The sequence below is a fragment of the Podarcis erhardii genome, assembly GCF_964252035.2.
Source record: "Podarcis erhardii genome assembly, chromosome: 5".
Classification (NCBI taxonomy): domain Eukaryota; kingdom Metazoa; phylum Chordata; class Lepidosauria; order Squamata; family Lacertidae; genus Podarcis; species Podarcis erhardii.
The window spans coordinates 71,856,015-71,876,257 of record NC_138509.1 but is presented as its reverse complement, the minus strand read 5'-3'; the positions used below and the strand labels follow the sequence as shown (position 1 = coordinate 71,876,257).

The following is a 20,243-nucleotide window of genomic DNA, read 5'->3' as shown; positions in this document are numbered from 1 at the left end:
CCAAGCGAGGACTTGGGCCAGCATCACTGTAGTGTCCTGTAGGTTTGAGAAGGGTACTGACCCTGTGAAGATACCTTACACTGAGTCTGCCCTAATACCAGGAAGCCAGCAGGGGTCAAAATAACTTCAAAAGTTGCATTTATCGGTCAGCAACAGATCAACAGCTCAGCAGAGTAAATAAGCCTTGTTAGCAGGTAAGACTAAGGTTCCAGCTAGTTTCCAATTAATTATGGAAGGAACCACACCCAGGGAGGAGCGCAGTCACACTACAGTGACCAAAGAAGGAAACCCTAGTATGCATTAAGTACATACTCTAATAGGAAGTAAACTTCGCACTTGTTGCATGTAAGGAGCAGGGGATCTGGAGAGATGCAAATGTATTACTTTACACTGGATCCCCTCAACAACCAGTCACAATCTATTTCCTCCCTGTAACTGGTGGACAGGACAATGTCTTCATAGCACATTGCAAACTGCTACCCAAGATCTTGAAAGGTGCTGCTTTTTTGGTGACACATGTACACTTGAGGACGCATTTTAACAATCCGATTCTGAGAACAGTCTCTAAAGCTGGTCTACATGGGATTACATCCCCCCCCCCCGAATCCACGCACATAAAAAAAAGATTGTTATAAAGCAGAAACGTTTTCTGGAAGTGTTGCAAAATATTGTGATTTGATTGGCTTTTGACATCTGGGTTTAGCTAAATAAGGGGCAATTTTAATACTGATCCCAACCCACTATGATCAGCTGTGCTGTGGGTTTATTTGCAAAAGTAAGGATGCTCATTTCAGGTGTGCTGCTGATTCAGGATTATCTTGAAGAAATAATGCCCTGTCTAAATGCCTACAGAAATTCCACCATATATCATTTTGTTCACCATCTCAAGTCATTAACAGATCAGTTTGCCTGCACGAGTTTCAAAACTCCAGCTGTTTGTGATAACTGTAGATAATACAGCTATGTTACTTTTCTCTTGATCACTTCTCCATACTTTAGAGGCATGTGTTGCAAAATGCATTCACTGTATTTTCCTTTCTTTGGATAACAGCACCACACTCTGTATCTGAAACAGATAAGACTGCAAGCAATTTTAAATTCTAATCTCTGTGTTTTATAATTATAACACATTCTAGCGCAGAGTTAGGTATACTTTACTCTGGGCTGGAATATGCCAGAACTATAAAACACAGAGATTAGAATTTAAAATTGCTTCCACATGGAAAGCAATCTGCTTCGCTCTTAGCTGGATTTAGCATGTCCACTTACACATCACCAACAAAGAGGAAATTCACCAACAAAGCAGAGGACAAGGAAGGACATTGATATAATAATAACAATAATTGCATATACTGATTTATGTGTATATGTATACGTGCAAAGTTAGAAAGAAGTTTTAGAAGTTAAATAGAAATGCAATACATCTCGCCATTGTGGGGAAGACTGTGACCAGGTGACTTGTGTGCCTGTTCATTCTGCTGTCTTGGTACTAGCTGCTGAAGCAGATTAGTGCAGGGTGGGGTGGTCCAGCTGCTAAACTAGTTAGGTTGCTGTTGTTTACTGGGAGGGAAAGGGGGCAAGATGCCAGGGAGGGTGGTGTGAAATTGTCTGGTCTGTTTTAAAAAGAAAGAACCATGAGAAGGGACAGCAGCAGTGACCCACCTGCAGAGAAAATAGCATGCTGGCTTTATCCCATCCAGCCAGCTGCTTCTGACTAACTGTTGATGGGCACTTCAAGGCTGCTACTGTCCCTTCTTGTGGTTCTTCATTTTTAAAAGCAGACCAGACAAATTCCTGGAGGGTAAGGCTATCAACGGTTAGCTAACCCTGATGGATATGTTCTGTCTCCAGTATGATTCTGAATACCAGCTGCTGGAAAGAGCAGGAAGCAAGAGTGAAGTTGTGCTCAGATCTCCTGGGCAGGTTTCCCATAGGTATCTGGTTGGTCACTGTGAGGACAGGATGGTGGACTAGATGGGCCACTGGCCTGATCCTGAAGGCTCATCCTTTGTTCTTCCATTCTTGCTTCAGAGTACAGTCCTCTGTAAAGTGTGACACCTGACCACCCTATCTGGAATGTAACTGACTGACTTCAGCACACTTGCAATGTGCAAAATTAGGAAGTCCTTTGCTTTGCATTCTGCCATTGCAACAGTCTTGTGTGAGGAGGGCCTACAACGGTGGTGGGTTGGGAGGAAAGCTTAGACACACTCAGCAATAGAACTGATACACAATGTAAGAAACACGCTTACCTGTTGCTGGACCAGTTTCCATTGGTGAGTGTGTGTAAGCTTTCAGTCTTCTAATTTAGGTAGAAGTCACTTTAGCAAGATGCATCACCTTACCTATTTTGTCTCTGGTGTTCTGGGACCAGCACAGGAGTAGCACTATATAACAAACAAAAGAAGTTGTTCAACACAGCAGGAATAGCCTTACCTATTTTGCTTCTCTTTCTACGGGACCAAACCACTGTCGCATTCTCACGCCCTGATGTAGGAGAGTCCTGATAAGCCAGAAAGCTGCTGATCTTGGATCAATGAAGCTAATAGCATGCCACCTTGGATTCTTGCATAAGGACAATGCGAAACCTCCAAGGCGAGAGCTCAAACTCCCCCCCCCCAAAAAAAAGCCTGGCTTCATTTTGCATGGGAGAAAACAAGAGGTCCTATGATCCCCAGCAGGAAATAGGGCTTCTTGCATCATATCCACTTAAGGAGAGTCCTTGCAGGGCTTCTTATCCTCTGTTCACTCATCTGGACCCCTTTTGCATTCCTACAAAATGCTCAAAAGGCTTACATGTCATTAATCTCTCATTAACTAGTACTTCCCAAAGAGCTAGATATTGTGCTAGGTAGCCCATTGCACCTGATCTAGAAACTCAGCCCTCACATATTTATTTATTTTCTTCTGTACTCACACTTACCTGAGCTATTATTTCCTGCCAGCATGGTTGGACTAACAGAAGACCTTCCGAGTCTACTAGACACAAGCGGTGGTCCTGGTGTGCCATCCCATTCCTGAGCTTTTATTGGCTCTCTGGAGGAAGATGCCCCATGGTGACCTCCTCTCTCTTTGTTTTCCAGCTTTGGTAGTGGCTCAGTGCTGTGGCTCCTGATCTTCAGCTCATCTAATGGTTCTGCAAAAGAGGGAAAGGTCACAATCCATTATACCATGCAAATTGATTCCATCCATACTCCAATGCTTTTTCTTTTTTCCCAGTTTAGTAATCAGCTAATTGAGCTCCACTGTAAATGCATGCCCTAATCAATAGAGGACCACGATAAACGGACTTTATTAAAATTATAGTGGTGATTGAAGTTTGCATCAGAATAGCAGGGAACATTCAGAATACAGACAGAAATGCTACATGCAGGATCAGAAGGTTGCATTAAATGTATTTCCTGAAATCTTAGATAATATAAAATACATTTCACAGGAAAGCTTCTGTGTGTTTTGTTACTGATGCTTATTCCATAGGGAGAACTCCTGTTTTCTTTTTCTTGAAAGTATGGCCACAATTCAGCTTGGGTGTGCTTACCCAATGGGCCTAGTGCTACCTAACCATGCCAGATTGTGACTAATCTTGTCTGCTTAATGCAAGAGTTGCCCATGGGGTTCCTGTGGGCATCATTGTGCTTGCCAGTACCTCTTATGGTGCCTGCAAAAGTACATATATAGCTTCCCCAAAATCCTCATTCCATGAGAGACGGTTTACTCTTCCTGCTCACTTCCTGTTTGCACTGGTTCAGCCTCTCCTACACTTGAACACACCCTTTTAGACATGCCCACATTGGATGCACTAGGATTGGACACACTAGGATTTGATTCCCTTGCATTCTAAAGTGAGGAAAGGTGAAAAGAGCTTTTCTCTGTGAGTGTGGACAGTGGGGGATAATGTAGGTGCCTTTTTTCCATGGGGGTGGGGGATGATGAGGGCATGCAACATCTCGCCTCTCCAACATCTCGCCAATCAAAATCGGGACACTCATTTTTCAGTCCCAAGCTCTCGTGAGAACCAGCTGACTCGTGCAAGAGCATGAGACCAAAAAATGAGCATCTTTTGGTCCAGCGCTCTGACTCACACCAGAGTAAAAGACAGGGCATTCCAGGATCCAAGCAGAAGCTGGGGTGGCTTCTGTAATTTCGGGGTGTCCCACTCAGATTGGGACAGTTGAGCAGTATGCGTCTTGTACTCCTGTCTCTTTTTGTGCTTTTTGTGTAGAAGCCGTTTTGCGTCAAGCTACCCCCCATAGCAGCCATTTTCTGATTGGCATCCATGACACTTCCTCAAAATTCTAGATGTGCCCAGTGGCCCCCAAAGGCTGGCCACTCCTGGCTTAATATTATTCCTTTCAAAGCTTTCCATGCGAGAACACTGAATACTTGGGTCTTAGTCAAGGGTCATCAGTGTGGTGACCTTCAGCTGTTGTTGAACTACAGTTCCCATCATCTCTAACTGTTTTGTTCTGTTTTAATCTGGTTTCAATCTAGTTGTTGTTGTTTTTTTGAGATTTCACTGAACACCAGTGTTGCATTTTTATGTAAATGCTCGAGAGCTTTCAGTGGTTTATGAACAATTTATAGCACTTAATATAAATAAACAACCCAATTCTACTCCTTCTCCAGTTGCCTTTAAGCTTAAAATATCACTATTTGCATAAACATTATGCATTTCTGTTTCACCCGTCCTCCCATAGGAAACCATGGCAGTTATGCAACATCAGAAAAAATATCTTTACAATAATTAAAAATCTAAAACTGCATCTCTAAAAGATGAAAACATAACAAATAACAACAACAGTTGGCCGGAAAACATTAGCCAATATCACTATTTCTATTTAGTGGCAAAATGTGTGGAACATTGTGCTTTGGGGGGGGGGGGGAATCACTTGGCGTATTAGATTTTTGGCTGGAAAAGCTAAACTGGACTTACTTAGATATTATGTGGATAAACCACAGAGAAATATAGAACCAGAGAATAGTAGAGTTGGAAGAGACCATGAGGGCCATCTAGTCCAACCCCCTGCAATACAGGAATCTTTTGCCCAATGCAAGACTCAAACCCACGGTCCTGAGATTAAGACTCTCATGCTTTACCAACTGATCTATCTTGTGGGCTCTTTTACCACTGTATGGTGCGGCTTCGTCTTACATGTCTGTAATGAACAATTGTACCAGTCTCTTCCCTCAGCCTTACCAAACATATGGAAAACGTAATTTTTGAGCCGCATGCCTTTTCAACTCCTTATTGACTTTGCTACAAAAATATTGTGATTAATTTATGTAATCTATGGTATACCTGATACGTTTTTTTCCTCTGCGGGGTACTTCATCCTGATCCTATCTGATTTGACCTTTTTAAAATCTTTTTCTTGGTACTGTTTTGCATTATTTTCATAAAAATCACAATTAAAAATATTACACCAAAAGCAGGAATTCCCTGGCAGTCCATGTCCTCGGAGCCATTGCCTTCTCTAATGAAAGATGTACCATGCCACTCTAAATGGTCATAGCTTCCCCCAAAGAATCCTGGGAGTTGCAGTTTGTTCAGGGTCCTGAGAGTTGCTTGGAGAATCCTATTCCTTTCATAAGGCTACAATAACCACAGTGGTTTAACAGCCAATCTCTCTCCCCAGGAAACTCTGAACACTGTAGCTCCATGAGAAGCACAGGGCTTTCTTAAGCTCCTAACAACACTCAGCATCCTCAACAAACTATGGGAAACCACAACTGACTAAAGGGTAGGGTGGTTCATAAAAAACATTTTTTTGAAAATGCCTGCTCCAAAGGTCTTATCTTACTAGGGAATATATAGCTATGTCTGAAATTTCATGCATTTCAGTTAATATCTTGACCCTCCTCCATGAAAATAGCTGTTTACTTGGCTGTTTTCCTATGTCGTGGAGGCTGAAATTTCAATTCAGTGGAGCAGGGTCAAGATATTAACTGATATGCATGAAATTTCAGGGAGGGACGCGGGTGGCGCTATGGGTAAACCTCAGTGCCTAGGACTTGCCGATCGTATGGTTGGTAGTTCGAATCCCCGCGGCGGGGTGAGCTCCCGTCTTTCGGTCCCAGCTCCTGCCCACTTAGCAGTTCGAAAGCACCCCTAAGTGCAAGTAGACAAATAGGTACCACTTTATAGCGGGAAGGTAAACGGCGTTTCCGTGCTCTGCGCTGGTGCATCCTGTTGTAGTATCAACATTGCAAGATAACCTCCCAGGCTTGAGGGCTGAACGATGACATGGATGGAAAGGATGAAGAGGGGGACTCTGGGATGAGTTCTATTTGTATCCCACCTTTCCTTGTGGTGGAAATACACCCCCCCCCCGTTTTATCCTCATAGCAACCCTGTGAGGAAGGTCAGGTGGAGGGACAATGGCTGACCCAAAGTCAGTGAGCTTCAGGGTTGACTGGAGAACAAACTCCCTGTGGTTGCCTAGGAAGATGAAAGGCTTAATAGGGGACAATGAGGATAATAATACTTAGCATTTGTGCAACATTTTAGAGCACTCAAAACACTTCACATGCTAGATCTCAGTAATTGTACAGAATATCTAAGCCTTGCCATGCACTTCCAAATGAAAATTTGCAGTCCAATCCTAGCAATGTTTACAGAGATGCAAGTTCCACTGATATCAATAGGATTCACTCGCTCCTAATATGCATGCTTACAATGTCAACAGGGGATGTGTGAGGCGGCCCCACCTTGCCGCCCTGGGCTCCTTTGGGAAAGGCAAGATATAAATGCAATAAATAATAATAATAGCAGCCTCACAGTCAGAGCTTTGGGCCGGGCCTTTCCTTGCTTTGAAGTGTCCCTGCCTTAAACCCTGCATAGGAGAACTATTTGCAAATCCAAATATTCACTCCCCCCATTGACTTTCATTGGTAAAATCAAAACAACAATGAACTGCTTGTTTTTGCAATTGGTACTTGACATTTGGAGACATTGTATCCCCTCAAGAGATTAATCCTACAAATCTTCAGATCGGTAGGCCCAGCAGTGCTTCCCCCCTGCTAGCCACTATCTCGTGAACTCATGCTTCCTGAACTCCGTGGTTGATCACCTAAGCCCCTTGAGGATTGGAAACTGAGAGCTAGCTGGGGTGTTCCAAGAGCTAGCTGAACTTCCCAAGGTCCCTGGCCAACACTGTAACCACTACACCACGGCAGCTTTCAACAGGAACTATTGGAAGAGACAGCATGGAAGAGAGTAGAAGGAACAGCATAGCATGTGGATAGAAAGAGGGCAAGGGAGTGAGATCTGTGCAAAATAAGAGGCAATGCAAAACTGGCCCTTATCCAGGTGACAGTGATTTCTGCTTTCCATTACAATCCATTTGGCTTGCTATCCAGAACACTTCTCCAATACTCCATCAGAACCCTTTGGGTAAAATGTTGCATGTCGAAAACACATCCTCGGTAGTGTTAACCAATTCTGTTAATCAATTCTTGAGACCATTCTTGTGCACAAAAATCTGTTTGCAGTTGACAGGTCAGTTAATATATTTACATGGCAAGCTTCATTTTTGTGGTTATCTAAAAACTAATAAAGCTAAAAGAAATGAAACAGTCTGGATCAGTCTGCCATCTCACACAGTCCATTCTTTGCCTAAAGAACATTGTTATTGGATGATATTTATCAGCAACACAAAAGCACAACTTTTAAAACATTGCTATTTTCCAAACCCTATAAGAAGGAGGAAAAAAACATAAACCAAGGGAAATTACATTTTCAGAGAGCATCCTTCAGGAGACCTTTCCATTGTCTGGATGTGCAGTGGTGAACTTTTTCCCCGGATTTAATATTCTTTGATGAATATGAAAAGATAATTTGGTGTACCCGCTCTCTGAAATCTCCCACAACATCTGAAGCAAAGGTTGCCTTCTTTTCTGTGGTCCAATTCATCACACCTCTGCAAACAAATTGTGGCTGTGCTTGCCACACATATCAGCACAGATAAAGTTTTGTGAGTAATAATAAAGTTTCAGCTCAGCTGCAGCGACTAGAGCATGTCAGGAGCTCGTCCTACACTGGAGCAGGACCCTGGCAGAGACACATGCCCGACTGGCATGTTCTCTCCCTCCTGGTCGATCATTCGGGAGCCTCAAAAGCTTTCTTCAGCCTGAACATCTCAGCGACTGATGCCAACAGACACCGGCACACTTAGGGACCCACAGAGTCTTCGCAGCTTGCGTAACAGACCTCAGCAACTCAGCATTTTGGCTAATCTACTTTATTTACATATAAACAGACATGGAGCACTGCAACATGGCTCCTTCTCTCTCTAGCATCAGACAGCAAAGAGAAAGAACAAGGACAATAGTCCCACTTCACGGAACACAGTAACACAAACATCCTGTCTCTGTCACTTCCCACTCTGTGGAGTCAAAACATATATCATCATGTGATAGACAACAATCCCATGACTGCAGTCATGGAGCTGGAATTCTAACAGAGCAGTGCAAATTATATCACATCAGAGCATATTCCACCATTGCAGCTCTGCTGGTGCAAAGCACTTCAATGCATGCAATGGAACTTCCTCTACTGTCCCTGCCACCCACCCCAGCACCCTCAAAATAAGCTCTGGAGCAAATTTGTGGGTTGAGGGGCAGGAGCAGAAGAGGGAATGGAAGTCCTGTTGCATAGCATTGGATACCAACGTGTATTTTAGGGTGTATTGCATCACAAAATACATATTTTATATGTATTTTTTATATATGCAGATCTTGAAATGTATTTTATAATTGAATTTGTATTTCGTAAAAAAATTGGGTACATTTTCTGAGCCAAAAACTATGTCACAAATTTTGGAGAAATGCGAAATCTGAATAATAAGTACCGTTACATTCCAACTGATATGTGCAGGTCACATCACTTCCCACTGGAATTCATAGGGAAGGAATTCCTCAGGCACCTCAACCTGTTGCATCCTTCCTTGGTTACTAGGCTTTTAAATGCGAGAGGCAGAGTCTGGCGGGAGAGGGAATGTAGGCTCTGTACAAACTGTGAATTCCATTTAATAAGCTACAGCTTAAAACAAAAGCAAGCTGATAAATCAAAGCTGCGGAATTGCTTAATCTAAAAACTCTCTCATTGAAATGAATGTACTCTACCTAGTCAGTCTCACACGCCTCCTAAGCACATATTAATTCTGGAGCCTGGCTGTTATAATGCTGAGTGACAAACAGTAAAGATCTCTTTTTAGGCGGTGGAAAAGCGCAATCGAAGGAACTGCAAACGAGGGCAAATCTCAGCTAGTCTTCTATAAGTAATCCAAAATGTATCAGATAACAATGCATGTATTATTCATTCATCTTTGGCCCCTGTCTGCTATAAATCTAAATAAATCATAAATCACCTTTGCAGAAAGCAATTTTTTTTATTTATTTAGAGAGATAATGAGAGCCAGTTTTGCCAAACTATATTACTAATATGAAAGGTACTTTAGAGCAGCGCTGCAAAACAAGGTCACACTGACCCATGGTGAAATTTAGCATACTGAATGGCTTTGAACCCATTCACTGAATGGTTTCTGAGTCGTCCCCCTGGGAGCTGATTTATACAACTACCCAGTACCTGGGAAATCACCATATTTTCTTGTTGATGGGTTTTGGAATGATAAAGCAGTCTGATAAATACTGGCCTTTATGTCAGTATCATGATTCATGATGTCCTGGCTGTAGCACCTTGAAATATATCAAATCATTTATTTATTTATTTATTTATTTATTTATTTATTTATTTATTTATTTATTTATTTAGGTAATATAGGCTTTGTGGAAAGATTGCCCCACAGATATCAGTTCAGCACCAAATGTTGGGTACACCCAGCAACCATTAAAAACATGCTTTGAAACATCCTCTTTTTCATGGGTAGAGTCGTCATAGCGACCCATAGTTAAAAGTAGAAGTTAACAGATGTGTCCCTCTTTTTCGCTCTTCAGAATATGGCACCCCAATTTCCTGACTATTAATACTAGCTTCTGACATTGATTGTTAGTGCAACTGATACAGATGTTTTACTGACATGATATGTATTGCTATACGTTGTTATATGCCATTTGTTTATTTGCACTACAATTCTTTTAAATGAAAGCTGGTTTACAAATTATTATTATTATTTAGAAATGCATCAATACGATGACTTTTCCATGCACACTACACTTATGAGAATCAGCCCCAAGTTTCTTAAGGATCAGTTTTCAAAAGCAAAAAAGAAATGTTCTTTTGTTTCTCAGTGTGGAACTCTGCTTGGGAACCATATTTGAGAACTACTTGGGCGGCTCAGATGGATGACACCCACATCTGACTATGCATCTGAATGCAGATGATGTTCATCCACATGCCTTTACTTTTAAAGGGATGCACATCTAAATGCACACCTCCATTCTGCCCCAACTTACTCATTTTATACAACTGGGCTGGATCAAGGAGCATCACTTTGGTTTCCTTTACAATAGAGACATGGTCTTTCTCCCTGCAAATACGGTGGTTTCTTACCCATTCCAAAAGCTCCTATTTAGCACCCTGCATTTCACACTAATCTACATGCATTGCACATACAGCTTCAGCTAAGACCTGAATGAGTCCTAATCAAGTTGATTTGATTCTGGGAACCAACCTTTGAATAGATCCTTTGATTTCCCACCCTGTAGTCACTGCCAGCTGCCACCACCATCTTTTCACTTGCCCTCGCTGCTCCTGCCACCATCTTACCATTATTTAGATCATATGGGCCACGCTCCAAAAAAAATAGTTGAGTCAAAGGACGTAAGTGCACTTAACTCTCTGGTGGATTGCCTTGGCACATATGTGCACAATACGTTTTAAATGGCCATTGTAAGGGAACGTCTATAGGAGCTCTTTCATATGTAATGTACTTTGATTGTAATATTGAAAAATCTCTGCATTCATTAGCAAATTGGCAGGGATTGGCATGCCAGCTGCAAATCAAATACATTATTCTGTAGCATTTAGATGCATATTCTAGTTTTAAAAATGCTACATATTAAAATCTGCAGCTACAAATGTAAAGTATTATTCAATTTTGAAATCAGAGAGAACAGACCTCTGTTCTATGAATGGATATAATTTCTTCAGGAAATGTATAGAGATATATGAGTACATTTATTGTAACTAACAAAAAAATGTATTATGGACCTTATTGTCCAAGACCAGACATTTTAGGGCTATTTATTTTTTTATTAATATTATTACTCTTAGAGATAAATCTGTTATTCAATAGGCATGAAATTGAATCTTGAACTCTCATTTCCCAATGCATCTCTTGCAATTTTGTATAAAGGTATTCCGCAACTGCTGTGACAGATTTGTATCTTAAAAGGTAAATGCTCTGTCAATGAAACCTGATGTTGACGGCGGTAGAAATATATACAGTAGGTTGGGATTCAAAGCATAGCCTGAAGATTGTCCAAAGGCTTGGCTATGCCTGCTGCCCAGTGAAACTGTTGACTTTCTTCCCACCAATGAATGCCATGCCTTTTCACAAACTACAGTGGTACCTTGGTTCTCAAACTCAGCCCATTCTGGAATTCCATTCAACTTCCAAAACGTTTGAAAACCAAGGCACACCTTCTAATAGGCTGATTGGCCCCGGAAATGATGCCGACAGCTGAAACGGATGTTCGGCTTCCATAAAACGTTCGCAAACTGGAACACTTACTTCCGGGTTTGCAGAGTTTGGAAGCTGATTTGTTCATCAACTAAGCTGTTCAGGAACCAAGGTACCACTGTACTTCGAAAAGCCCCCTCCATATCAGAAGAGGTTTCCCATGAGAGATAGGTAGCTAATCCTAGACAAACACAAGTTTCAAACCTCTTTTTGTACATAGAATTCATTACACAATTCTGTAGATTATACTGTAAACCAACCTTTGATCCTCAGATGAAAGGGCAGTCTAGAAATTCAACAAATAAATAAATAATAGATTCAGGCCATATATATGAACCAATTTATGTGGTCAGAACTGGCAACAGGAACTGGATAAGTTTTCATCCCATCTACTGCATTCTTCTGGACCGGAACAGATTACATTATCAAACTCATCACATTCAAAGGACTCTCTCCTCGTTACCCCCTCATTGTAAAAGCCAAACTTTTCTGAATAAGGCAACAGCCCTTCCGTCATGAACCTGGACTCAGATTCCCATTCTTTAGGAGAAGAGGCTGAGGACTCTGAACTTGAAGGGGAAAGGAATGCAGAGCCAACCTTGGAAGAGTTTCCAGCCCCAGAAACACTTTCACTGGACAAGCCTGTGTGGTTATTACCCCTACAGCCCCACAGTGTGACACCGCTGTCCTTGGACTGGGAAGACTCCATTGGAGAAATTCCAGTGATAGCAGAGCTCAGCCACACAGTTACAATAGGAGACAACTGAAGCAAGTTGGGCCCCTTTAAATGAAGCAGCACCGTCCCGTGCAGTTAGGGCTACTAGTGCTATATAGGGATCAGTTTGTTGCTTCAGCAATGGCAGAGCTCTGTGTCCCATAGCAGAGCCTGAGCACTCCATTAAGCCTGACCCGTAACTTGCCTCATGCCTGAGCCTTGTCTAAGATCTCAGAAAGTGTTTGCTCCCTGCTGAAACAACTCCTCTTACTACAGATGAGCAGCTTCAGCCTGTGATCTGTCCATGGTACTGATCAGCTCTGCCCCTAGTTTATATGATTCTCCTCAACCAGCAGAGTCTTGGCTTGCTGGCTTTGACATTTGCTTTGTTCAAGTTTACATTCACATTACCTATTGAAACCTAACCTTGATTAACGTGACCTAAGTGACCATGCTTCATTCGCCACTATGCTACCTGATTAAGAAGTGCCACAATAGTATTTCATTTCCCTAGAGCTCAGAGCCTAGCCAGAGCAAGACAGGACAAGCCCCTTACCCTGTTTCAATGTTGCTGCCTATTCAATCACCTTCTCTAACCTTCTGTACACTGCTATCAACTGCATCTAAATGTTGGTTTCTGCTCTCTTTCACTGTGCAGCGAAGTGCTTGTCACGAGACAGGTGTTTACATTCCACAGTCAGTTGCTGTTGGGTTTTCCCACGGGAAAGGGAGACTGGATGTGACGTACACTGGTTTCCTGTTTTTCACTGTTGTTCAGCAGTTCTCTCCGAGCTTTAGAGGAGAGAGGATGCTTTCTCTGCTCCGGCAGAGGCAAGATGTTTTTCTGTAACCTACCAGCTTTGAAGTGTAAATAAAGCAATATAGAGTATGTGCACGTACTCCTCATCATTCCGCTGTGCACGGGACACTGCAATATCAACACTAAAGGGATAAGGCAACTGAATAAGCAATGGTGATGATTTCAAGGGAGTGGACCCATTCCAGAAAAGGTTCCAAGTAACAACACATTGACTAGAGCGTCCCATGCCCCAGTTCTTGAGCTGATGCTGAATGTGGATGGTCAGGAACTTCTCATTCTCACTGTGTCCAAGAAACAAACTGGTTGGGTGAGATAGAACATGAAGCTGTCTCATACCAAGCAGATTGTTTGGTCGATCCAGCTGAGTATTGCCAATTAGAAGACTCTCTGGAAGGAATCTTGCTCCCAATATCTGTTTTTGATCAGATGCCAGGGACTGAACTTGGGACCTTCTGGGTGCAAACCATGTGCTATGTCACTCAGTTACAGTCCTTTCTACAAAGTGTTTGCACCCCCCCCCAGGTGTGTTTGTGTGTGCTGGAACATAGGAAAGATTTAATAAGGGAGGAAATCAATGATACAACTCCCTCCTTCTGAACATCACCTGTATCCTATAATCCACATCAATAAGTGCCTTACACTTCCAAGCTTTAGTTGCTAATACCATTTGCTTAGGATGCTTATTAAGTTAGTTCCTCCTAAAAACAAATTGTTTGCCATGGGCCCGAATGTGTCCCTCTTCTATTTGTAGCTCTCACGAACAGAACAAAGCCAATCAGCCGTGCAACATGTTCACACTGGCACACTGCAGACATTTGTTGTCTTTTCAGTCATTCCTTGCTGAGACTGTAACTTCTGGAAATCTGTTGGATAAATTGCAACTCAAGCTTGAGCAGTTGAGTAAACAAAGAGGAAAAATAAAAAAGTCTGTGTGCATCAGTGTCAAACAGCAGCTGCCTTGAACAACAATAAATAAAAAGAAACCCAAAATTACATTTGTTACATAATTAGGTTCCCTTCACTGATTCTATGTCCTCTTGCAGCATGAAGGCAGATTGGTCTTTTTTTATGATGATCCTAAATTCATCAAAGAGAACCAAACACAAAATCAGACTCCCAATGAGGAAGCCTTTCCAAAACAGATTATTTTTGTATCCATTACTGAAGGCTGCACAGACCTCATGTGCATCCACTTTGTGTGTGGCTGAAAGATTGAATGACTGTACCCATGTTCATACCCAAAGCATAGATGGTGGAACTTGAACAAACTGGTGGTTGAAGTCACTTGTACATACATTACAGTACATACAGTAGTTGTCTGAACTACTGAACATGTAACAACTATTTATCTGTGCACAGCTTTATTTTCCAAATTACAGCAACAGCAATTTAAGCGTCGTGCAATCTGCCTACCCAGCATGTGGTGTTGATCATTAGCATTTTGTAGTATTTCCCACTTGACTATTTCTGACTCATTCCCACTGTAATGCAGACTGGGATTTCTGCTGAGAACTTGCTTAAATCAGAATGCTTAATTAAACGGGCTGAAGGTATGAACAAAGAAAAGGAACATGTATACAATGATCAATCTGCATTTGGGTAAACCCAGGTGTATATGCTGATTGTATGTGCATTCCCATTCCTTCATCTATCCCCACTTTGTGGATGGGATGGGGGCCACTCAAGAATTAAAAGAAGGACAAAGAAGGAGGCAGGAAGCATGGTGGTTGGAAGGTCTCTGTTTCACGTTGAACAACCAATAAGAGGCAGATCAGATCAGGAACCAAGTCACCCAGCTCTCCTCCCTTTCCTCCACTAAAGTGGTGTTGTTAGAGGCATGACACTCCAACCTAGTAAGCTGAAGATTTTTACAATAAGTTACAAAGCAGAGTGAGCTAGTTCAGTGCTGTACAAGCACAACAGAAGTCTTAGGGCTTTATTCAACGTAGCACTAATGCAAATGTTCCATCAGTCAACAGAATGTTCTCCACCTGCGCACACCCTAAATCTATCCTGGGTTTCCTCTCAATCTTCTGGAGCAGGTTTAGGGTTAGTGGGGGGCGGGGAAAGGAGGTGTGTATGTCCTGCTGTGCTCTTGGCAGTTCTTGCATGTGTACAACTATTTCATGGAATACCACCTTAAATAGCCAGGGAGCTCCCAACTTCAACTGTTGTCGTTGGGGAGTTGAACACATTCTTCCCACAGTGATGATGTGTTTGGCTGAGAGGTCTACAAACACAGCTGCATCTGTGGCTGAACAAATTGCATCACAAACATATCAGTTTCAATATTAATCAATATTAATCAGTTGATATTAATCAGGGTGGGCTGGATGCCATCTGATGAATTGATCAGCCTCAGGAAACTCCGGCTTGATGTTCTCTCTTTAGCAGTCTCTATATTGACAGAAGTTTCATTGAAAGCCAATGTATAGGTGCTCTTAGTTTGCACCTAGTATGGTCTGTGTATCATGCAGTTGCACATGCCTTGTTGTTGTTTAGTCATGTCCGACTCTTCATGACCCCATGGACCAGAGCACGCCAGGCACTCCTGTCTTCCACTGCATCCCGCAGTTTGGTCAAACTCATGTAGTACAGTTCAAATAGGTGATACATAGCCATACGTACAGTATCAGGGATAGCTTGAGAACTCAAATTCTAGTTCATTTATATTTCTCTCTCCCTCTCTCTCTCTCTCTCTCTCTCTCTCTCACACACACACACACACACACACTCACTCTCTCTCTCACACACACATCCCTTTGTGCATCATCTTGCTTCCTAGGACATTTGCAGATCATCCCTAAAACGGACTTTACCGTAAAACCCATTAGAATGATTAGTGTGCTGTGTCAGTTCTTGAACAATCCCTAAGATCCTAATTTGCGATGAGTAATAATTGTAATGCAACTCTCTTTAATTTCCCTGCAGGGGTCTCTCAAAGCCTGCAACCCTTCCCCGTGCAAAAATTCATGTCATTATCCTCAACTATGGATGGGAAGGATTATTATGCACTCACATTTTCAAAAGATTTGAGGACTTAGTTAGGCATCTGAAGATTTCAATAACTTCAATGTTTCAGGTTTTTTTTTTTACTGGATGAAAAGTGAATCTTGGGTGTTATAGAATTTAATTATCTGTCAAGTGACATATACGGGAAGTTGAAAGTGACTAATCATATTAAAAATTGATACATTTGCATATCAGGGTACTGCCAGCAACTCAGGGATATTTCAGGTACACAAACAAAACAACTGACTCCAGAAAGTCTGCAAAAGCTGAATATGGGCCAGCACAGTTCAAGGCCTAGCTTGCCAGCCACATGCCCAGGGTGCTGGTCATGGTAGCAGCTAAATATGTTGACCCTAACAATGAGATAAATGTTCTCATATTGCAACTGGATCATTGCTCATACCGCTCCAAGCTCTAACCAATTAAAGTTTAACCGTGGCTTTGGTCTTGAGGTAGCTAGTTCTTCACTACTTCCTAACACAAATACAGCAGACCCTCCAAGTTTCCCTATTTTCCAGGGACAGTTCTAGATTCATAGATCTGATCCCAGAATGTCCCATTTTTCCTTAGGACATGCCTATTTTCATCGGATGAATGTTGAAGGGCATGGAGTTTCCTGACCCCCAAACTGTCTGAAAGCAGTCCTGTATAGGGAAGTTTTTTTAATGTTTAATGTTTTATTATGTTTTAATATATGTTGATTGCCACTCAGAGTGGATGGGGAAACCCACTCTGATGGGAGGGGTATAAATACTAAAATATAAGAATAATATATTGTGGGGGGCCCAGGTAAGCCCCACTCCACATAATTGATCACATGACATGGTGCACACACACACCATTTGAATGGCAATGCCCACCAACTTTGTGGGGGCCCAGCCCCCTCAAATATTTTATTGCAGGGGCCCAAGCCCCCACGGCCCCCTAGGAGTTGGTTCTCTTAGTTTGTATGTCCTCTCTCTCTCATACCTAAGAATAAATTGTTTAATTCCCATGGTGCTGCCACTAAAACCTTATTAACGTAGTGGACAGCATCCTTTTCTGCCATGGTAGTGACCAAGGGGTTTGATTCCCCAATGGGGAGATCAAATACTTTGATAGTGAAGGACAAAAGTTTAGTAGCAGAGCATATGCTTTGCATTCAGAATATCCCAAATTCATTCCCTGACATCTCCAGATAACGCAAATCTGGTAGTAGATTGTGGCATAGGCCTCCGTTTGAAACCCTGGACAACCACTGCCAATCAGAATAGGCAATACTGGACTCCATAGTCAAACAGTTTGCCCTGGTATAAGGCAATCCTAGATTCCTAAACTCTCCCAAAGTTCCACATAAGTGAAGCAAATTCCAGTCAATGATCAGAGAAGTGCTGTCTATAGGAGAGAGGAAAGTGAATCCACACAATTCACACACATCTGCAATCTGGCTCATTTCTTTCTGCAAGTAACACCATAAATGCAGCTATCAAGTACATTAGACCAGGGTGTGTTCAGTGTTGCTCTTCCACCCCAAAGGCGTAATTTATTGCCACTTGCTACATAAACCCCAGGACTAGAAAATAAAACCCTTCTCAAATAAAAGCGCCTCAGCTATACAGGCTTCAAGATACCTCAGACTCACTCATAAAGTGGTTTTATAGGACCTGCAGGGGAAAGTATATCATGCTCACTTACTTCGTTAAACTACTAAAGGCTTAGAATACAATCCCTGCCTGCGCTTGATTCATTTCCCCAAGGACTTGAATCAAAAGCATTTCCGACATGCTGAAGGCAAAGCAGAGACAACATAATGTGAGTGGCGAGAAGGACGGAAGTCAATTGCGCCACCTGTTTTGTGCCTTCTGATTCTTCCGACAAAAATTAAGCTCTTCCTGCCTAACCTGAATGTGAGGATAAAGAACCACAAGGCAGTAACCAGCAAAGACTAATTTTGGGTCCTGAGCATTTTCTTTTACTTGGTAAGAATACTTAAAAAAAATATACAGCTGTCTAGCCTTCATGGCTTTCATTAAAGGTTTTCATTGCATTAAACATTTTAGAATCGCAAGGAGACTTTTGAGAGAGGAAAACTCTGTGATGATCATTCAGTGGTGGTGATTGTTTTGTTTGTTAGCATGCTAAGTATTTATGTGTTTTTGTTTTGCAAACCACCCTGTGATCCTTGGATGAAGGGAGGCATAGAAATCCAGTCAATCAATAATAAATAAATACAAACTCAGATAAGAAAAGGGCCTTATATGAATAGTCCTAAACTAACCCTGGAAACTCATAAAGCAAATGAGTAAGTTGCATGGCGCCAAGCACACCAATCTCCTGAAATCCCCAACAGTAGGATAGTTCATCAATGGAGGTACTGCACAGTTAGAAATTGATCAATGGCATGACACTGATCTCAGTGATCATCAGTAAAGAGTAAAATAAGTAAATACATGATTTGAAGCACTTACTCTCTGCAGGCTCTTTAGATCTTCTTCCGCTGGAGGATTTCCTCAGTAAGCTTCGTCCTGAGGTAAAAAGGCTGGTTAATTCCTCTAGAGGACTGGTAGGTGTTCTAGAACGGGAACTACTTTGCGATGATGACCCGTAGGTATTGACAGAGGTGTTTACCATTTTCCCTCCTTCTTGCAATATGTTTCTGGCTGTAGAATGAGGCACTGATGGAGAACTTCTTGAGAGACTTCCTGAATGTACAGAATCGTAAGGAGGAGGTCTTTTGAGACTTAAGGGGGTAAGTGACCGACCCATATTCACAGGAGAGGGGGAGGCAGAGTGGCTTTTAGGATAGCCATGCGGAGACTGTGTTCTGTATAAGGTAGAAGGATGTGGAGGAGAAGAAGAATGTCCTGGAGTACTAGTTCCATGAGATGCTGTCTGGTCTTTCTCCAGTTTTTGATGACTTGGAGTGTGAGGTGGCAGTGATGATGGAGAAGCTCCAGCTTGCTGCTTGATATAAGACACGTTTTCTAGCACAGGAAGCTTTGTGACTTCCAGTGGTGTTAAAGGAGATTCATCAGAATTTGGGGAGCATTGCACTGGTGCAGGTGGAAATACCAGGAGTGGAGGTCTATGAGAAAGCAAATTTGGAAATGGTGGGGGTATATCACAAAGAACACCCTTGGGAGTGGATGGCACTGAGGACTTGGTGAAATCAAGGTCAGGCACTGTGGGAGTAGCACACTGAGAAGAACAGCTGTGATGGTCATACTCACATGGACATTTTGAATCTTGGCCTCCATCGTCAAAGATGGGGTATTTCATTTCCTCATATACTGCCTCACTTTGATCCTCCTCATCTTTTTTGAAGTCTCTAAGTATATTTCCAACCATTTCGATATAAACCGGTTCTTCTTCCTCAGTATCTGGAGCAGGACTGCTGACCTGTGATAAGGAGGTTTCCCTGCTTAGTGTTGACTTTGTGGGGCCATGTTTTTTGATGTATGTCTCATCAAAAGATGCACTTAGCTGAGTGTTTGGGTTCCGTTTCGGCTTAGGGGGAGGAACCTTCTTTGTATATTCATCGCTGTGAGGCCTTGGTTTGGCCGACACTGCAAAGGAACCAAAATACACATCGATCAGATGTTTAGTTAAAACATTGTCCACCTTTCAAACACCTATAGTTTAGCTACTCTGTTTTTACTTCTCCTGAACTACATGATGCAATGGAAGCAAACATTTGACAAAACACCATTCAGACTTCATGAAGCTCACTGGTATTTTAGATTTAATCTCCAGTGTTCAAAAATGATATTGTTTCAGGATAACTAATGTAAATGTGCCTCATGTTGTGCAGTAACCTTTGCTGATCACCTAAGTATTTTTAGATGAACTTGAGAGATCTAATCTTTTAACATCCTAAGGCTGCAATCCTATATCTACTTATATGACAGTACACATCCATTAAACTGAATGGGGAAATGAGCAGACATGCTTATTGGCCGTAGCTTATTCTGTAGCCTTTAAAACAGGCTTCCTCAACCTCGGCCCTCCATATGTTTTTGGCCTACAACTCCCATGATCCCTAGCTAGCAGGACCAGTAGTCAGGGATGATGGGAA

The 20,243-nt window shown here is 42.1% G+C and overlaps 1 protein-coding gene across 5 annotated transcripts in view; it reads right to left on the bottom strand.

Moving 5' to 3' along the window:
• NYAP2 (neuronal tyrosine-phosphorylated phosphoinositide-3-kinase adaptor 2) overlaps window positions 1–20,243 on the bottom strand; it is a 141,876-nt gene that overhangs the window by 29,380 nt on the left and 92,253 nt on the right. For 3 of the 5 annotated variants that reach the window (XM_081861539.1, XM_081861542.1, XM_081861540.1), the window contains exons 4-6: window positions 18,637–19,734; window positions 2,924–3,136; window positions 2,346–2,387 (exon numbers count right to left, since the gene is read on the bottom strand). In XM_081861539.1, coding sequence (XP_081717665.1) covers window positions 2,346–2,387; window positions 2,924–3,136; window positions 18,637–19,734 — 1,353 coding nt within the window. The remainder of the gene's footprint in view (window positions 1–2,345; window positions 2,388–2,923; window positions 3,137–18,636; window positions 19,735–20,243) is intronic. The other 2 variants (XM_081861541.1, XM_081861543.1) reach the window with 1 other exon arrangement.